General features: G+C 43.4%; 1 protein-coding gene across 2 annotated transcripts; it reads left to right on the forward strand.

The window, feature by feature from the left end:
* The first annotated feature begins 2147 nt into the window (after positions 1-2147).
* Positions 2148-19828, forward strand: LOC142768599 (uncharacterized). 2 transcript variants are annotated; one of them, XM_075870611.1, is made up of 6 exons: positions 2148-2277; positions 10078-10184; positions 11774-11842; positions 15469-15546; positions 18707-18760; positions 19683-19828. In XM_075870611.1, exons 1-6 carry the CDS (start codon positions 2163-2165, stop codon positions 19767-19769), a joined length of 510 nt encoding a protein of 169 aa, XP_075726726.1. In that variant the 5' UTR covers positions 2148-2162; the 3' UTR covers positions 19770-19828. The 2 variants fall into 2 exon arrangements, with proteins under 2 accessions (XP_075726726.1, XP_075726730.1); XM_075870615.1 differs by lacking the exons at positions 18707-18760; positions 19683-19828 and adding an exon at positions 17043-17579.
* The last annotated feature ends 919 nt before the right edge of the window (positions 19829-20747 follow it).

Here is a 20747-nt window from a genome sequence, read left to right on the forward strand (position 1 = left end):
CTTTGAGTGTGAGACACACTATCTAGTGTTCTACCCTTTTCCCTCTTTCTTTTTCTGCTCACCGTCTTTTCCGCACCATTACCACGTTATGCATGCTTTTGCCTACTTGATCCTGTTCATGCTTTAGCAAAATATTTCTAGTTCAACCAGTATCAAGAGCGCTTCGACAGATATAGTCGAAATACCTTTCTCGAGGGAAGATGCTGGGACACTAGTATCGGCACACGCTTGGCGCCTCCAGCAATCTCTCTGGACAGACACTGTAGCGAATAGTATGGACCGCTGTAAAATATCAATCCATGGTGTCACGTCGGTATGCAGCGAGACCTCAACAGACAAGGTGAAACGTGCTTACACCACATCTGATTAAACGTCCCATGTAATAATTACTCAAGAGACAAAATTGGCTCAGGATTGTTTCTAATCATCATCATCATCAGAAGCAGCAGCAGCCTAACTACGTCGACTGCAGGACAAAGGCTTCTCCCACGTTCCGCCAGTTAACTGTGTTTACTGTAACTTTCTAAAAGACATCAATCACGTCCTCTGTGAGTACACGATATACGCATCAGAAAGAAAGTCTCTGATTACGGCCTTAAAACTAAACTACAACCGGACTCAAACTTGGAGTTGACACATATTCTATACAAATGGCAAAGCAGCTCTAGTGCGTTACACGCCACAAAATAACTGCTGACATTCTTGCGGGGCACAAGCCTAAATGAAGCCCTGTAAACAGTGTATACTACATGTGTGACTCCATTTATCGCTGTATATATTGTAGTCATCATCACCCTGTACCTGGAGCAGTATGTCATGCAAAACGTGAAACAAAGATATATATCTCTCATTAAAATAATTTCCCTTTCACCGTATTATCACTATAAATCATTATCTGCCACGTAAATTGTGTAGATGCTACTAAAATGAAAGAAATGTCGAATGTACTGAAACAGGATTACCACTAAAATGACAAGGGCAACAGTTATCTCAACAACTAACGGGTTCGAAGTGACGGCGGCAAGTCAAAGAACTCAAGTACGTACACACGAGGACACTCGAGGCAATAATAGAGAATGAGAAAGCGAACTACGGCTGTAACGAATGCTATACGCGCGTAAATCAAGGCGAGTTTCAACTGCAAAGGTCAGACAACAACATTTACCTATCCAACGCGGCCACAAAAGATCTTGCGAAGCCAATATGTATTATTTGCGGATTATAATCGAACGCGCAAGCTGCCACGTATATTCACAAAAACTTCGCGTCTCGCAAGAACGAATCAACTTTATCGTGTCACAAATGGTCCGGTATATTCACTAATACAAAAAACTTACAAAATGGTTTGTGTTCGTTTCTTGCTAACGCGTTAACACTCAGGCTAGCAAGGAAAACTGAAGGAGCGTCTGCCTACTGATCATCCTCGAGAAGACGCTCCTGAAAACCGCTAGGTGGCGCGAAAGTCTATAAACATTGCAAATACCATCCTTCTGTCTCACTGTGACATACAATTCTGATATCCTCCCTTTGCCATACCATACAATATTTTACAGGCGTCATGCCATACACAGTTGCACAACGCTTCACTCTCTCTTCAGCTATTGACCTTAATCTTTTTCTCGCATTACTCTCCCTTACCGCTAGCTCTGTTTACCACACTCTTGCCGTTCGTGACTATGTACACAAGGTTTTGCTAGGGTGACGCCAAGCGACAAGAGATGATGGCACACAATGGCTAAATACTGCGCTCCTCTCTTCCTCGTTCCTCCGCTCCTCACCCACAAATCTCTCCCCATCAACCTTGCTTTACTTTCCTGCCACCTTGCTAAAGGCGGCTGTGTCATACAGTGTTTTGGTTAAGTGACGCCGAGCAACCTGAGGCTTGACGACAGCGTATGACAACAGCGTACAGCCCGGGCCCCGTGAAGTGTTCAGTATACTTGAAAGCATAGCTATGATGTCCCCGCTTCCGCGAACGAAAGAACAGCTGAGCAAGTTTCGTTTTGTGTTTATTACTTTTACAAAAAAATCATTAGTCTTTTTGAGACAAGGCGAAAGACCCAGCGCAGGTCATTAATGGCGACCTTCCCTGCTCCACGGCTATATATACTTCTTGCGTGATGCAGGCACCGTGGTTTCATGAAAAAACGTGTGTGCAGATAATGAACGACTTTAGAGCACATCGCTTGGCCATCATTGTACTTCTTGCGGCAGTACGCCCGAACATGTGCGTCCCAAAACATCCTGGTCGCTTTGATGTGTGCAACGAAAAATCAGGTTCGTTCAAGCAGTGAATTATTTTCATCGTTTTAGGGATTATCCGCATGGCTAGCTGTAGGGTCTTACTCAGGGCAAACGAAGTGACTGAAAAAATCTTGCATAGCAGCACTTTATCGCATATTTCAAGTTCTCTGTGATTTTTATGATAGATATTTTTGGGGCTTGGAGCTACAAGAATTGACTGAGCCGATATACATTTCTCTACCTATGCATTCTACATTAAGTGCTTCACGGGTACGCCACGTTTTCGAACCCACTTCGTCAGAAAATGTCAAAATTTTCCCACATTCGTGGAATGATTGATGTGATCAAATTCAGCCAACAGCTAACTTCTTTGGTGTCCGACCTGTTGCTACTTTACAAAACGTCGAGCTAGGATACGCAGCTGCAGCTGCGAGGGAAGCGAACTTCAAAAGGTGAACCACGTAAATGCAAAAATTATCGTGAACACAGCGCTACGTAAAGACTTGTGATTCGTATATTAGCCCCTTTATTAAGACAGGTGGCACGGAATCGTACCCAATAGACAGATTCTGTGGGATACGCTTCGACTCTTTACAAGCTCCTCCATACATAGTTTCCAACAACATCTACTAGACAGAACTCTGGTGCTGCGTTCGTTTGACTACCATGGAAATGATGAGTAGTGCATGAATTAGCCTAACATTTATGCTTGCACCTTCGGACGCACCTGTGGCTTCTTTTGTTGTGTTTTAGTTTTTGCATAGGATAAAAAAATATGGTAGATCCGACGTACAGTGGGAATCGGTCATATGCGGAGCACGAATGAGAAAGCTTGATATGTCACTTTAAATTCAGTCCAACGTTACGAAGTGCAGGTAAATGATGTCGTACATGACTTCCGTGTCTTGATTATCATGTTTGAGTGTGTCGTGTACCTTTATCATCTATTCACGTCACGTGATACCAAACTTAGTATATGTGGAACTAGCGAAACGGCCGCGAGCACGCTATGATCGTGGGATGTTGAAAATTTCTTACATGACACGCGTGTCAGGATTATCATGTTTACACCAGTATTGTACTTTCGTCATCCATAGACGTCACGTAACACCGATTTAGGTATATGTGGAGCTAGCAAAACGGCCTCGAGCGCATTATGAAAGGCCCGGTATACTCCAATATAGCTTTGACGCGCGCGCATGCTGGGCACCACGATGCTACGTTAGCAAAAGCGAGCACTTTCTAGTCTGAAGCCAGGCGCTACAGACGCCCGTCGGCGTGGCCCGACGGCAACCGGCACGAAATGCGACATGCTGCATTTCGCACCAATGCGTTACCTAGACAGCAATGCGTCTACCTCTTTTCGTGACGGAGGGACGGCGGACGCAGTGAAACGCGCATGTGTCAAAGCAATGCAGCGTGGTGTGCGCCTGCTAGTATATGGCAGAACCCGCGCCTGGCGTGGAAACGCTGGCGTGACGCGACAAAATCAACGCTGGCGCGCACGCGGCACCACGTCGAAATTTACTGGCGCCTTCATTGAGGCCTGTAGTCATGTTCTCACATGACATGTGTCTCAGAATTCTCATTTCAGAAACGGACGCGTCTCTCCTCCGTTTCTAAAATGTTAAATAAATGTGAGCGGGAACCACTGGAACTTAGGCGAACAATTGCAAGGTTAGTCTTCTTTTATAAACTATACAACAATGAATCTGATTTAAATAAAGAATTGTACATTCTGCCACCTCCTCAGCGCTCAGCAAGGTTAAATCATTAAAAAACTTTAAGACCATATGCTCCTAAAAATAACACATTCAAGTACTCCTTTTTTGTAAGAACAATTGGAGACTGGAATTCACTGCCTTCCGACTGCGTGCACGCTCCGACTTCTTCTAGTTTTGACCTCTGTGTTGGGAACCTTATGTAACCCTCTCCTGCTAGGATGGTGAAAAACAGTCTGCAGCATTCCGTAAATAAATAAATAAAAAATGTTTGTACCAGTCATACACTTTCGTCATTCATTGGCGTCACGTAACACCAAATTTGGAATATGTGAAGCTAGCGAAACGGCCGCGAGCGCATCATCAGTGTGGCATGTAGTCATGTTGTTACATGACATGCATTTGCTGTTTATCATGTTTGAGCCGGTATCATACCTTCGTCATCCAAACGCGCCACGTACTACCAAATTTGGTATATGTGACGCTAACGACTCGACCGCGACCGCACCATGAGCATGGCGTGCAGTCATCACCTATATGACATGAATGTCATGATTTCCACGGTAGGGTCTGTCGCTTATGTTCGCCATGCAGTCATCGCATACCATACCAGTTTTGCAATATGCTATGTGAACGGAACCACTGCAAGAGCAGCAAGACTACGACAGGTAAATCATGACATTTATGACCTACAAATTATGATATTCATGTAATGACTAGACGGTTATGCTCATCTCACATTCACGTAATACAAACCAATTAAAACTTTAGTGGAGTTTTCACAATCGAAACGGCCCGGAGAAGTAAACGTCGTAGGTGACTAGATATATAGATAGATAGATAGATAGATAGATAGATAGATAGATAGATAGATAGATAGATAGATAGATAGATAGATAGATAGATAGATAGATAGATAGATAGAAAACTTGACAGATCTCTTGTACAGTGGGAATCGATCATATACGAAGCACGAATGAGGAAGGTTGATATATCATTTTAAGATCAGCACAACGTTACGAGGTGGAGGTAAATTATGCCTTACATGACTTCCATGTTACGACTATCATTTTTGGACGTTTCATATACCTTCGACATTAGAGAGTTATAGTATACCGGGCTTACCGGGTTACCGGGTGTACCGTGATACCGGAATCGAAGTACGCATGCGCAGAAATTTACGTCACCCGTACCGTTTCCCATACGCGTGGTATTTTTCAGATTTCACGTTACGGTGGTAGCGTAGGAGTACGTAGTGTACGTAAACATGGCGGCGCTCTCGGACGCCAACTTCGAAGTGATTTTGGCGTAGTTGTAGAAAGATTCACCTTTTTCGCAGCAAACGACTGTTCAAATTGGCTTCGCTTGCCTTCAGTTAGCTTCGATGGCCGAGTATTACAGATAAGTTGGCGTAGTTTTTGAGACAGCTTCCCATTTCGAACGCGTCTAGGCCTAATTACCAGATCAATGTAAACAAATCGGCAACTTAGATGTTTTCGCGTTTGGTGCGTGGTTCATAATTAATTACTTTTATTATCACTAAAATAAACTTCTAATGATGCTTCGCGTGGTGGCATAGGCAAACATTCTCGTTTTCTTTATTTTCACTATTTAACTTATTAACCATATAATACGTAGCCCCGAAATCTCAGCTGGGGCCCGCAAACCACTTGAACGCTATCCCGCTAAATTATAAGACGCTGCCCATAACAAACGTTTGCTCCACGGTAACGCCATTCCCTTAAGCTACGCTATCACACTAACGCTAAACTATAACTGTCCATCTATGCACGTCCCCTATTAGCAAATTTGGTATATGTGGAGCAGGCAAAACGGCCACGAGCATGCTACGAGCGTAGCAGGTAGTCCAGTTTTACATGGCGCGCATGTCATGATTATCATGTTTGGACGTGTCATTTACATTCATCATCTATTCACGTAACGCAATACCAGATTTTGTACATGGGGAACTAGTGAAACAGCCGCGATCGCGCTATGAGCGTAGCATGTCGTCATGCTTTACGTGACCCACATATCATCATTATCATGTATGGACCTGCCATTCACATTCTTCGTCCATCACGTCACGTGATAGCGAATTTAGTATTAGGGAAACTACTGAAACGGTCGCGAGCATGCCAAGAGCGTAGCATGTAGTCATGCTTCACACGACACGCATATCATGATTATTATGTTTGAACGTGTTATTTACATTTTTCGACCATCACGTCACGTAATACTAAATTTGTTATATCTGGAACTAGTGGAACGGCCACGAGCACACCAAGAGCGTAGCATGTATTCCTGCTTTACCTAACACGTATATCATGATTATAATGTAAGGACTTGTCATTTACCTTCTTCGTCTACTCACCTCCTGTGATACCAAATTTGGTACATGTGGAGCTAGCGAAACGACCACGAGCGCACATTAGCGTGGTATGTTGTCATGATCTTGCATCACACGCGTGTCGTGTTCATCATGTTTGCTCCAGTCACATACCATCGTCGTCCATTCATGTCATGAGGTACCGAATTTTGTATAAGTGAAGCGAGCACAACGGTGGTGAGTTCATCATGAAGGTCCCAATATACTCCGACGGGACGTTGATTTGCGCGCACGCCGGGCACAGCGACGCTACGCTAGCAAAACGCGAGCACTCTATATTCTGACTCTAAGCGCGACTGGTACGACCAGCGTCCGTAAGCGCGCACCGGTGGCAACCGGCGCGAAATGCGACTTGCTGCATTTTGCGCCGACGACGTTACCCATACAGCGCTGCGTCTGCCTCTCCTAGTGACAGGGACGGCGGCCGCGTTCAAACGCGCGTACGTTCAAGCAGCGCAGCGTGGCGCGTGCCTGCGAGTGTAAGGCTTATCGACGCCTGCCGTGGCATTGCCGACCCGCACGTGCCCCGGGTAATGTCAAAGTGTATTGGCGCCTTGAGTTAAGCATATAGTCATGTTCTTACATGACACGCATCTCATGATTATCATGCTTGCACGAGTCACATACCTTCGTCATCCATTCCCTTGGCGTAATAGCAAATTTGGTAAATGCGAAGCTAGCAAAATGGTCACGAGGGCATCATGGGTGTGGCATGTTGTCATGTTGATACATAACACGCATCTCATGATATCATGTCTTCATTAGTCAACTATTTTCGTCAATCAGTCATATGCCAAAATGCTAAATTTGGCATACGTGAACCTAGCGATACAGTCGCGAAGACTCACTCTCTGGATTTAGTGCCGACCTGTGCCCCCGCGATCTGCGACGACAGCACAGCTCTGGCCGAACCGGGCCTTATATATACACTCTCGGCTGAGTTTTGCCGCCGGCGTCGGCAATGGCTTCGACTTGGGCGTCGCCGTCACTCACCGTACATGTATACGTATCTATGTATGGAAATGCAAGAAAGAAAAAGAAATGCCCCCCCCCCCCCCCCTAAAAAACACTCCGGCGTGCGAAATCAAACCTGGGTCCTCTAAATCACGAGTGCGAGGTGTAAGCCACTGAGCCTTGGAGGAGAACGTCGTGCAATGTTCAAACGGCAAGCTATCTAAATCTACCACTTACCACTGCTGACGGGTGTCTTGGGGAGGGGAGGGACTATCATGTTTTGAGCATTACCAGCAAGATGACGCAATGCGCGCGCGTAGCAACATCGTCATGACGCAACGGCTGCGCTCTCGTCTCCCAGGCGCATTTTGTCCCGCAAATAGCACGGGTCGACTCTCACTCGCGCGCCCTTATCCCATGGCAGGGAGGATCGCGAAGTGCTCCTCCCGATTCGGGATCCCTCATCCCGAAGCGCTCAAAGTAAATAAATTTATGCCAATGAACTCCGCGATTGCAGCGAGTGTGTCGCAAACCATTTGTTTGACAAAGGCTCTCACCCAATCGAGATACCAGCACTTCAAAAATAAATCCCGAGACAATCGTCGCATGTGGTCCGCACATGCGCGCCGTTCTGCAAATAGGGTGCCAATGTATATGATAGTTTGTAGACAATGGACAGTAAGCTGATGTGCCTGTAATATTTCGAATTCTTGAGATATCCTCTCTTATGAATTAAAATTATTTTGGCATTCTACCAATGTGTTGGTATCCTACCCGTTATCAAACGCTTCGTAAACAGGTTGGTCTGTATTTCTAACAGTGTTTTTTAACCATCTTTCGGCAGGTTTTATGATGCCTTATTCTTACAAGCAGCTTTGTCCTTTACATTCCCTCTAGGGCTTTCTTTCTTTCCCTGTCGTCACTGGTGAGATGTCAGATTCTTCTGAGCTATTGCTGCTTCGCCCGATATACTGCTGGTTGCCTCGGCTGCTGTACAGATCTCTTTAAAACTCTCCTATCTATATTAGTATTCGTTTGCCTTCAATGTCCTTTAACGCACCCGTTTGATAGCTAACGCAGCGTTTTTGCTGCGTGATTCTCTGCCTTTCTATGTTCCAAATATAATCTGCATTATTAAAACAGACTATTTTACCAAACTCTCATGCCCCGATCATGAAATAATTAGTGCCTGACCCACGGCACATCGCATAGTCAGACAGCCACAAAACTTAATTGGGTCCTGAGATACCCTACTCTTTTAGAGCAACGTCGCGGACAGCTCTTACATAGGGACGGGGAGACCTAGTCTCACCACTGCATAGTATGCTCTCTGGACAGCCCGTAGTTGTGATACAAACTCTGAACTTTGCTAAGCAGAGTCACAATGCTCTTTTGTGAGCCGACTGAGCCTCGTAACGAGGGGCACCGCCAGACCATATGTTCTAAGTTACTAACCTCACCACAATCAGGATAAGTAGACTCTAAACCCTCTGAGAAGACCGTGATGAAGAAAGCATAACTACGATTCCGCTTCTTATTGCGATTATCCGCACTTCACATTTCACCACGACGGTAAAATACTCCGCATGTCCCATAAGGCGGCGAAGTCGCTGTCAAATGACCATAAGAAAACAGCCACAGAAACTGTACCACAACCACACAGCAAATCTGTTATCAAGGAGTAAGACTTAGTAGCCATTGATATGAAGAAATTTAAAGCCGGCTTAACGGAGGCGTAGTTTTCCCGGGGGGGGGGGGTCAAAGATGCTGCTTTATACACGTTTGTGTGTTGCTATGTGTGCATGTATATATATATATATATATATATATATATATATATATATATATATATATATATATATATGCATACAAAATTGAAATATTTTGAATAAATAAGTTGAACTTCCCGCCCCACGTCGGCCGCGCCCATGCTGTTTATTCCTCAGGATTATGCATTGCATTTACCTTAGTAAGGAGTTTGCGTCAGCACCTGTCTCGCATTGATTCGTAATGAAGCCAGGGATGTACTTGAAGTTGTCTGCGCACAAAAAGGAAGGTAGTTTGATGAGGGTGGAAGTGAAGAAAGAAGTGAAAATAAAATGGAGGATGACTGTCTGTGGCTATGTGTGTTTATTGTGTTAGTTCCTAGCCCGAACGCTGCAGTACTTACAACGTTAGAGATATATTTAGGCAGTGACAAACCAGATTTCAAGGTTCTCCGGCGCTGACAAAACGTCTTTTTATACATATTCAAAAATTTATGTACCAGTTACTGCGATTTGTGAAAAAGTACAAAATTTCTGAGGTGTTAGATTTTTTTATTTGCGTGACCGTCTTACAGAGACCAACGCAACACTTCGACATGGGCTTCATACATGAAATGAACGCAGATGAAGAAAAAATATTCCCGGTATTTTACGCGTCAACACAACGACTGTCTTATGAAACTGACTGAGGGCAAATTTGCATCAATTCTACCCATCTGGAGTTTTTATCGAGAGTCCTCGTGTAACTACACGGCTGTTTTTTTTTCATAATTCACCTTCATCAAAATTTAACCCTCACCCAGGAGCATAAAAAGCGAGGCCATGTTAGCAAACTTTATTAGCCTGTTATCAGCTGACGGAAAGCGACCAGGGACCAAGGTATACACTCTCTAACCATCGAAAGTACAATCATTTCCTGGTAAATTTAAAAAAAAGGCTTCCATGAGCAAGGTAATCTCTAAAGGTTTCTTACCCGTGACCCCTCTGTCGTCACTTTGTGCAGGGATTGTGAAGAATGCTAAAGCTACTCTGGTGGCTACGAAACTTATGGAGAAATGCTCTTTTGCCATTGCCATGAAATACAAGTATTCTCCGAGGATGATACAGACGGTGAGGCATCTCTTGTGCTTGTTAGACCGCGATGTGATCCGCTGCAAGTGGCCCTAGATAAACCAGAACGAATGTCTTAGACAAGATGGTTGGACCATTCTCCTGAGTTGCTGCATTACATATTGAAAGACTTGTATACTTTTCCAGAATGCGCAAAGAGATGAGCTAACCATCCCTCTCTTTTTCTTGAATAGTTGAAATAAAATCAAAGATATAAACCAAAGTAAAGTACTGGGTGTTTAGTGTATATTGCACAGCATGGTAAATGATGTGCTTGTTGTGTACAATGCACATCATTTGCGAACAACGCATTGCGCATTGTCAACACCTTGATATACGAAAATAAAAGTTTTAAATCAGGACTTCTGAACAATATCATTACTATTTAAATACGCCGGAATCCTTTATATAAACGTTCTGGCAAAGAAAACTCTGGTATCGTGAGTACTGGTATCGTGAGTGCAGCAGCGCTTCCCTGTGCTACTATGCATGCGAAATGAATGAGGGGATGACATACTTAAAAGTTAAACATGAAAAAGCTTGGTAATTAAACACGAATACACATATTTTGTGTAAAATTGGAATTGCGGGGACAACAATACAAAAGAAAAAGATGTTGATATTTTATTTGTGCTTCCATATCGTTTTTGTGTATTGGTGAATTTATGCTGCAAAGTAGGAAAACTTCCATAACCCAATTCTTGATGTTTGTGAGCTTCTCAGCCAACAATATCTATTGCTACTTGTGCAGCAACACAAGAAGTGATGAAGACGCAAAGTAAGTAACGATGGTCACGACACTAAAAGAAGAAAGTAATGGGATCCTCCAAAGTTTTATATCCCACTTGTGAGCCAGTGAAGCATTTGTAGGTGACAAATAGAGATAAAAGTGGAGGCGAACCTTTAATTCATATTGTGTTTATTTTTACGTGCTGCAGCCTCAATGAAGCTGTTGAAGGAATGGGAAAAGAAAAAAATAACAACAACAAATGAACATTCGCTTCTAGAAATTCCTAAAGTGGTAGTGAGTGAACACTTCATGGCAGCGAACTCAAAGATTTTAGAGTTGAAGAGAAAAAGCGATGTATGTGTCGCTGTCGGTGAGAAAAGTTACAATGTTGCAACTTACAAGCTTAGCAGTATAAGGTGCATTATTATGGGTGAATGTGCGTCATAATGTCTCACATATTAGTTTATTATATTATTAAAAGAGCATTAGCCTACAATACTCAGGAAAGTGAGCCCGAGCCGTCCTTCAAGATATCTGAGATTGAATTCCACACGCAAGCTTCCATCCTACAGAAGAACGCAATCAAATGACGTCAAGGAAATGTCATTAGTACTGACTAAGTAAATGTAATTTCTTACTGTCTAAAAAGTACAGGCTCACGAAATGGCAATTGACATATTTTGATAGGTGTACCATCTTTATTTATACTGACATTTATGGTGAGGTTTTTGTAGACAACGTGAAGCAGCTTAGCTGCAACGTTCTTGTGCACACTTTTCTCATTCATAATTTAGCACAGCATATTGAGTGAAACAAAGCTTTTAATAAATCAGTCATCACTCTTCTTCTTTTGCTGCAGGGTTCCCGAAAATTGTGCCTCGTATTTCGCCTCTGCTTTCATAAGTACCAACCCGTTCTGAACACAAGTGTAAGTAAGGCAATTGAAACTATAGATTTTGTTCAGGTGGCCGCTTTGTAACTATACAGGAAAATTGGGAAAGTGTTTAGAGTATAAGCAAAAATTTTACGCAAGCTACGTTAAGGAGCTCAAGTACGCTCTATCCTGGGGAGTTCCCTCTTCTAAAGCTTACACATTCCTACACTTGTGAAGTTCGTGACTTGTCATCACAATCCCAAACAGCGTGTTGGCGCTGTTGGAGGCTGCTCGAACAGTAGACTGATTGAATATGACTGCCCGATTATTTTTTGTCGGTCGCACAGGTACGTAACCTCAATACTCCTAATGCGACTAGTTCCGTTGCTAAGTGTACGTATACTTCTGCAGATTTTCACGTTATTTTGAGAGAGGATACACGTGAGAGCAGGGATAAAAGCTGCCATAGCATGCGTAGCCACGGCTGCCTTCGTTATATGATCTCGCCTTCATTCAGCAAGAACTGCAGGAGTTAATTCACGAGTGACGTTACTTTAAAAGGCACTCTGAAAGCGTCGCCCACGATATCATCGGAGTGTGATCCTTGGGATTACGGAGCGCACTAAACTAATTCGTTTACTACAACTACCAAATTCATTATGCACTGCATGCCTAACACCTGTTTTAGTTGCAGATATATTATGGTCGTGTAACGATCGCGTGGAACGAGGGCCAGGGTAACTGAAAATTTAACGATGTCATTCATACAGCTTATAAAGCTCTCTAAGTCAAATGGGTGCTTGGGGTACGCTATGCACTAATATTGTGGTTTAGTACCCATGAGTAAACATATGTAGACTACAGCCTGATATACTGGCAGGTTGAGTAGCCTCTGATTCCTGATCGGACATCTCGAATTCTACTTCACATCGTGTGAATGAATATAGTTCGAAATTCTTTGTGAATTAAGTATTGTGCGCTAAACAGTTACGCTGGTGATCATTCAAGACAGAGATGAATGGGTTCTCCTTCTTACGCCTGTCTTGTGAAAATATGGTGATTTTATTTATGTGGCTATCAGCACCTGAGAGTTTCGTGACTGGTTTTAAGAGTGGATTTGAGGCCGCACTCTCAAATTTGGAATGCGTCACGCTTGGCTTGCTTGATGTCATTGAAGACCCGCGCCGACCATGTGGAAGCCAAGCATCGCGAGTTCCTATTCTGAGAGCACAGCCACAGCCGTTCAGCTGCCAGCAGTCATGAGACAACAGGTCATTTATCTTCAATTCACGGTCGCACATGTGTCTATCAGTTAGACAAGTTCCGTCACGCACATTCTTTTTGACAGTGGAAGTGAGAGGACGTTTGTGATAAGCCAACCTGGGCAAAACTCAAGTGAAAAACAATGGGCCACGAATACTCGTCAGTGCGATCTTTCGGTGGGCGTAACACCAAGCGAAGATCTCGGAGAGTTACACTGCACCACCATGGTACAATTGAAGAATCAAGATACAACATAGATTCACTTGTCATTGAGAAGATCTGTAATCAAACAATTTAATTTCTTCATGGCAGCACACACAAAGAAATTTCAACCCATGTCCTTGTATTTGCTGGTTTCGACTTGCCAGCCAAGCACGCCGACGAGACGTCAATAGAGACCCTAATCAGAGCCGACCACTAGAGGGAACATGGGACAGGCAAAGTAAAGATCTTGAATCAAGGTTTAAAGGCAGTAGAAACAATATTTGACTCGACAGCTCATGAACCAGCAACACTCACTTTGCCAGAGCTGTCCACGGAAGCTATGGTTCGGAACGTAAAAGCTATGCATGTTAATGACGAAATCGAAAAATTTTGGAATATTGGCTCTGTGGTGCCGGAAATCTGCCAGAAGCCATCGAACGACGGAAGCCACAGGAATCAAGGGCAGAAAAGCATCTGGTTACCATTTCGCCCGCCCAGTCATACAGGCTGCTACGCATCAACCAGTCACCGTCATAGACTCGCTTGAAGGAGAACGCAAAGCTCATCGCACCCTTTTAACCAAGTTCGTACCTGTATTCGAGGCGGCTTTTGGAAACGACGGAGCAAGCTTGACTAATTTTCTGGTACTCTCAGACCGATTCGAAGGTATCACAGGTGAGCTGATATTTATTGATAGAAAATAGAGCCGTATTTAACGGGCCCTGATAGTCAGTCTAGCTGCTGTCATCATCCTCACCGACCCCCTAATAATTATGCCATGCTCAAGTGCATGCGCATGCGCTTGATTGTTCTTCGTGCCGCGTGCTCTGCATTTAGAAGGGAATAACAGTCTTTCCTGCGCCCTGCCATTGCCCTGAACGGGTTCCTTGTTTTTCGCTCACCACCACATGCATGCCTATAGAGGCCGTAACCTCTGCCTTTAAAACGTGGTGACCCGGGCGTGAGTACCGCAAGGTGAGCCCTGCGTCATGGACAAGACCGTGAATGAGAAACCGACGATCAGCACAGAGAGCATCACCACGGTGCAGATTCACCTTCCGTCGTTTTGGCCTCAGAATCCCACAACTTAGTTTACGCACGTCTAGGCCATATACGTCTTTCGGCACATCGCCTCGCGGCAAAGTATCACTACCTCACAGCAAGAGTTCCTTCGGGCTGCCCAGTAACAAACAAGACTGTTACTTACTCGTTCAAACTGAAGTACCGGATTCTGCAGTGGCAGCCATCGGCATGCACCGCCAAACTTAACCGTTATTGCGGTGGATGCCCCGATTACCAGTCATAGCATAAGACATTCCGACTAGAACTACTGAAGTTTAATGGAACGCCGAAGAACAGCCCTCCATTTTGTGAATAGTTTCTAACAGCGTAGTCCACGAGAACACGACTTTGGCAATTGTAGACAAGTTTGCCTGTTTGAGATCAGCGCTGACGCCCCCTCCCCCTCCGCGATTGCTGGGCTACCTATTAGTTGGAGGTACTATGAAGACGCAAGGGCCACCCTCAATGCACGATTCGCTCAGGAAGATATCATTGTCAAAGACCACTTTGAGCACCTCATCCACTCACAACCCGTTCCATCAACCACAAATGTACGTGGATTGCGTCCCTTGTATGACAACATCGAGGCAAACATTTGAGCTCTCCGGACATTCAAAATAACAGAGGAGTCGTTCTCGACAGCTCTACAACAGATCATTCTGCGCAGTGTATCGCAATACATGGTACTCAACTACTACCAGCGTGCCGAAAAAATCAACGAACACTCGTCCCTAGAGGAAAAGACGGAGTAGGTAAGCAGACATCTTCTGCACCGCAGAACAGGCTATGATCATTGCTTGACTTTATTAGTAGAGAAGTGAAAGCACAAGAACGCTGTGAGTCGCGAGTTTCGGCACCACTTTGAAGAGATAAACGCCTTTAGTAGATAAGTAAAAAGCTTTAATGCCGTAGGAAACGCATTTCTCATTTGTTGGTCAACCAGGCAAAAAAGAGAACGTGTCTCGAGGAATCGAGCCGTTTGTGGATACCGCAACTTCCCCTTCACTGGAAGTCTTAACAAAGATAGTGTGGTTGGTGTTCCGTGAACTCGCTAAAGTTTGTAGGTTAAGTCGCCAACGATGATTTGAGATTCACGCACCAGCTATGAAAACTACACCCTGGACTTGGAGTTTATTTCTCATGTTTTGCAGGGTTACAACGCATACAGTGAAGCAGTTTATTCCTGTATCGCGAAAATGGGCCCTTTGTTAACAGTGAAGCTAAATCCCGTGAGTATTGTTTTTGCTTTCGTAAATATTTAATTACGCATTTATTCCCGACTGACGCATACGATGCCAAGATGGCTCTAATATAGGATGTTTGAAACAATTTTACACAATGATCAATATGACCAACTCATACAATACCAAGATGACCATAATATAGAACGTTTCAAGAATATATTTTACGCAAAAATCACTATCAAAACAGCAAAGCAAGCCAGCGTAACTGTCATATAATAGACTCGTCTCTGTGCAATAAGAAGTATGGGTTTATCAGGTGTAAGCTTTTATCAATACAAGTTTCACCAAAGAAAATATTTTCATGTATTATTGCGGAAATATGTATGGCCACAAATTCGCTGCTAAGCATTCTTAACGTTACTTGTGGTGGACTTATTGTTAAAATCACCACTGACAAAGTGGGCGGCCTGGTTTTCTATGCATTCAACTATTGTTTAGCAATGCCAATTCCATAATCATAAAGCCTACTATGATAAACGCCTGGTGGCACACTTGTGACACATAAAAGCTTGTGACTCCTTGGTCTAGAAATGAAGTCACGCTTGATAACGTTAACCACACCATTTCCTTTACTAGCAACGTATTCTATATGACTAAACAAAGGTGAGTGAGCATATAAAGAGAGACCGAGAAACTCGAAGTGTTTGCCGCCGAGTGTTGTAAAAGACGAGTTGTGAATGGAAAATCTCCTGCATTTCACGTCATAAGAAACCTGGCAACTGTCACATTCAGACGCTATTTCGGCTTTTCGTACTCCGATGGTGCAGTTTCAAGACGGCGTTGAAGGGCATGACTGGCATCTGTAGAGTGTATATACTCGTAAATGAGGCAACCTTGCGCGAAAAACCAAATATTAGAAGTGAACAGCTTTTCCAAATAATAAAAAAAGAAGCAAAGTGATTAGCACTTACCGTTGTCGCACCATGGTAGTCACAACAATATATGCGAAGAAGGAGAATCGACATGAACGAATTGCTTTTGTTACGTGAATAATCCACCAGCCAACCAAAAAGGAGAGCAGAAAGATGTAAAAGTCCTAATTTACGTAGTAAAGACCATACAATATATGGAGAAAAACCTTTTGAAATTCTCGAAATATTGATGAACCTCTTGCCTCTTGTCGTGCAAAGTTAGAAAATTTGGATATAATTCGCACATTTGTGTAACACTATAAAACATACCAAATGCTTGTCTGGACTGAATAAATGAAATGGCTGAAATAAATATGTAATAAGAGAGTCCTGCAGATATGTTGTCAATGGTTTTACAGTACACGAGCATGTAAATGCTTTTGGTTTTCTAGTTAGAGACACAACTTATTTACTTGCCCTCGGTATTGTTAAAACATTCGACAATAACGACTCGAACTGTGGTTAGTGATGTTCTGATAAGTTGGAAAAAAATAGCTAGAATTGGTGAAAAGTCTGCTACACATCTCGTTGGAAAGCACGTCGTTTTCAAACTCCTTTTTTATTTTTCAGCACGACAACGTTGATTCGACTCCTGGCTACAGGGAATGCATTTGAAGCATACCGAAATGCCGACAAAAGTGCAGTTTATGTAGACTTAGGTGCACATTAAAAAGACTAGGGAAGGAAAGCTTTCGCCCACCCACCGTGGTGGCCCATAGTTCTGGTGCTCGGCTGCTGATTCCAAGGTTGTGGAGCCGAATCCCGACTTTATCTTCCTGACTTCGTTGGAGGCAAAACGTGCAAGGATCATTTGCGAAAGTTTAAATCCTTCCTTCATACTGAAATCATGGTTTTCGGGGACGCGAAACTCCAGATAATATTACTAAAAGATTTCTCTAGGGTGCCCTACTACAACGTTAATTCCCAGTTTTCCCAACTGCTGATCACGTTTAGAGTGCGTCACGTGTAACATTCAAACTTATTTCAATCTCTTTCTATAAAAAGTAGTTCATTACTGTACCAAATACGGAATGCTCACATGGACACTAAATTCGTCTTAACTTATGTTATCGGCTGTTGTTTTCAAATACAATGACCTTCTTCAAAGCTTTCTGCGGCCTTCTGATGTTATTAGAGACAGTTGTTTGATTATTTGTTATGTTTGTTCGGAATATTGTTCATAAAAAGAGGGCGTAAGGACACACAAATACATTTTAGATATGTTTTAAGGCCACAACGCAAAGTACTAACCACTATACAATGATGGATATTCTGGAGGACTAAGTTTTAAGTGAAAGCCTTGGATGCATCGTCAAACTGGAAGATTGACTGACGGTGACCACCACCCCTGGACGTTGGAAACGAGTGGTACAATAAAACTTCACATGATGACGTTAACATAAGTAGTCATCATGACGTCAAAGATAGCAAAAGCTTGTGACGTACTCGTGCCGTCGCACCTCCTTGCAGGACGTCATGTGACGCAACGCCACATGATGCTGCTGTAGCACGCACACTCATCCGGGCGGCGAACGAATCCGGAAAGCGCGTCACCTCAAGCAGAAAAATTTAAGACGGTGCTTGACAGTGGCACGTGAAGCCACGGTTCATGTGCGCTGTTCTTTCATAGACTATTTTATGGTTGAATTGCAGTGCCATCATGTTGGGCTGTTAAAGTTTCTGTTTTGTATCTTGAATAACTAAACGAACAGTGCCATGATAAATGCATGAAAACAGTTTGGCATGCATGCGATGTTGCATGGCCCGAATAATTCTCGTCGGAATATAGAAAAACAAGAAAAAATTGATTTAACATCGCCAAAAGGCAGTGGCCAGATCTATTTCGGAAAAAAGTCTATACGTCGACAGAAAAAACGAAGATGGCTTTCACCGTCGAATCACCTTAGGTGAATGAATCATGGACCTTGTGAGTTTTTCATCCCCCAACTAGCCTAGCATGGTATTTATTGAATTCTTATATGTTGTCTAGTTATAAATCACTTTAAGCTTGAAATAATTTTGACGGTAAGCTAGATGCAGTGACAACCGAGAGTGTCAATCTGCTACTTTTTATTAGAGCAGCTTCGAGGTACCCCTTTCAAGTATTTACGATTAATGTGTATTCTCGTGTTTGTTTTGAGAAAAAGCGTTATACGTTTGTTGCTTTAACTTAGAAATATTCAGACTACGTTTATTGCGTTCAGACATGCAGAATAAAGTTCCACATTTTGCAGGACTTTGTTGATGGCAACATTACAAACCCCGAAGGCCTTTTCCTTGACGGAGTGGTGAGAATATTTGTGCAATTACCAAAACCATTGTTGCAGATCTCGTTGTCGATTATGTGTTTGAAAGTATCTCACACAAAATTCAAGGGACGAAAGCACATACACCTGCATAAACGACCCACCCTGTGTGGCCGTTTTAAGTTTGCGGCCGTTCATTTTTTATGCAGCTGTTGGCATTATCATATCTTCATAATATCGTAACCCTTAAAACGGCCACAATACGTGCATTGTTGATGAAGGCGCATTTTATCAATCGGAACGCGCTTCGTCTTATGAATTAAATGTGACGAAAGCACCCTGAAAGAGCGCGGATCTTCGGCTAAACGAGCACATCTTCCACCATTGTCACACGTGCAGAGCATGTATGGCCAAGCATCCTCCTGTGCACGCGAAGTCACAACCCGCAACGGCCGCATGGTGTCGCGCAACAGAGCAAGGCTAGCCGCTCACGCGCTATACGTTGATGTTGCCGCGCTTTACGCTAGTCAATAGGTTGTTGGAACATTCTGGTGCATTGTCCATAACAACCTCGCTTAGCAATAGTCAGCCAGTAGTACATTTATTTAGTTAACAGGTTTATATTACCATAAGTACCAGAATTAAGGGCGGGAATGCGTCCACATTGTGAAGTTTACAGTACTTCGCGTGTGAGCTTGAACACGTAAGTAGGAGTTCTTGGGAAATTAGACTTCTTTCTCGCTTGGTTTTATTGTGCATAATTTGGTGTTTTTTCAAATACATTCTCTTTCTTCTGCGTCCTTATGTATCCGTGTATGCAAAGCTAAAAATAATAAATATTATTCAAATACTTCGCATTAGCACGCGCTGCTATTGTGAACGGGAAACACATGCACAATTTGGCTTCACTTGATCGTAGGGAGCATTCTACGCTTAGTAAATAACAACACTTCTTCCTTTACAGAAATGTGCTGCTAAGCACAAAATCTTCACAGGTGACGTGGCCATCGCATTGACCGGTGTCAAATGGGTTCTCGAGAGCTTTTTCTGAAAAAATAAATTTTACAAAATGAGAAAAGAGGACGAGGCAGGCGACAAAAATCAAAACTTCATTCGTGTCTAGAGCACACGTACGGGGCCGTGACACCCGCCTATCCTTTCGTATTGGGCAGGCGTGCGCAAATGAATAAACTTGTGCTCATGGTAGTATTGTGGCCTACATATCTAAATTATACGTCACTTGTGTGATACAAGGGAATATTAGTGATCATTTACGACCGGAGCCAATATTTACCATAGTTTATGGTACACTAAAATTGTTACAGTAAGTCCACTTGTTGAAGCAACAGGTGATCCGGGTTTTCCTTCTGCAGTAACAAGGCACTGTAATGTAGCATGCGCGACGTTATAGCCGATTCATCCATAGACAGAATACCCTACTTACTGGATACACAATATCCTCTTGGACAAAAAGTGCAAAACTTTTTACTTATAAAAATTGAAACAGGAAGTGCGAAAACATTTTTAAAGCCGCTATATTCCTATGACATAGATTACCAATATGTTTATGTATCGGCTACACTCTAAAAAAATATCGAGTAAAAAGGGTGTCTTTTTGTCTCGAAAAAATAATTGTCATCAGGCTTGCGTGCGCTTCCTTTCTTGAAAACTCGGCGCTGGCCACTTTCCTATCGAGAATGCAATGTAACCCTGATAATGGGCATGTCGGTCGTGACCGGAATGTACCGGGTGCGGGGCGATAGCGCAAGAATAGAACGCAGTATAGATGACAATTAGTAGGGAGTTTTAGAATAGCGCACCGCGAGCCCTTGCGGTGCGGTCGCTGCCGCTGCGCATGCGTCGTACGCAAGTCGGCGTTCGTGTTGGCGGACCGCACGCAAAAAATCCGCAATTGCGTGCGGTAATGGCGGCCCGCATGTGGCCCGCAAGCACTGGTTTCGAGGCTTCGGGTGGTAATGGCGGCCCGCATACACGATGTTATGTATTTTACTGACCTTCTTAGCAAGCG

This window comes from Rhipicephalus microplus, chromosome 1 (assembly GCF_043290135.1).
Source record: "Rhipicephalus microplus isolate Deutch F79 chromosome 1, USDA_Rmic, whole genome shotgun sequence".
In the NCBI taxonomy this organism is placed as follows: domain Eukaryota; kingdom Metazoa; phylum Arthropoda; class Arachnida; order Ixodida; family Ixodidae; genus Rhipicephalus; species Rhipicephalus microplus.

What these genes read in the sequence shown, in the direction of transcription:
- LOC142768599 (XM_075870611.1), top strand. Translation starts at nt 2,163, where the DNA reads ATGAACGACTTTAGAGCACATCGCTTGGCCATCATTGTACTTCTTGCG. An exon ending in CTCCGAGGATGATACAGACG is followed by an intron (nt 10,185 to 11,773) that starts GTGAGGCATCTC and finishes CTTTTGCTGCAG; the next exon opens with GGTTCCCGAAAATTGTGCCT. An exon ending in GCCTTTTCCTTGACGGAGTG is followed by an intron (nt 18,761 to 19,682) that starts GTGAGAATATTT and finishes CTTCCTTTACAG; the next exon opens with AAATGTGCTGCTAAGCACAA.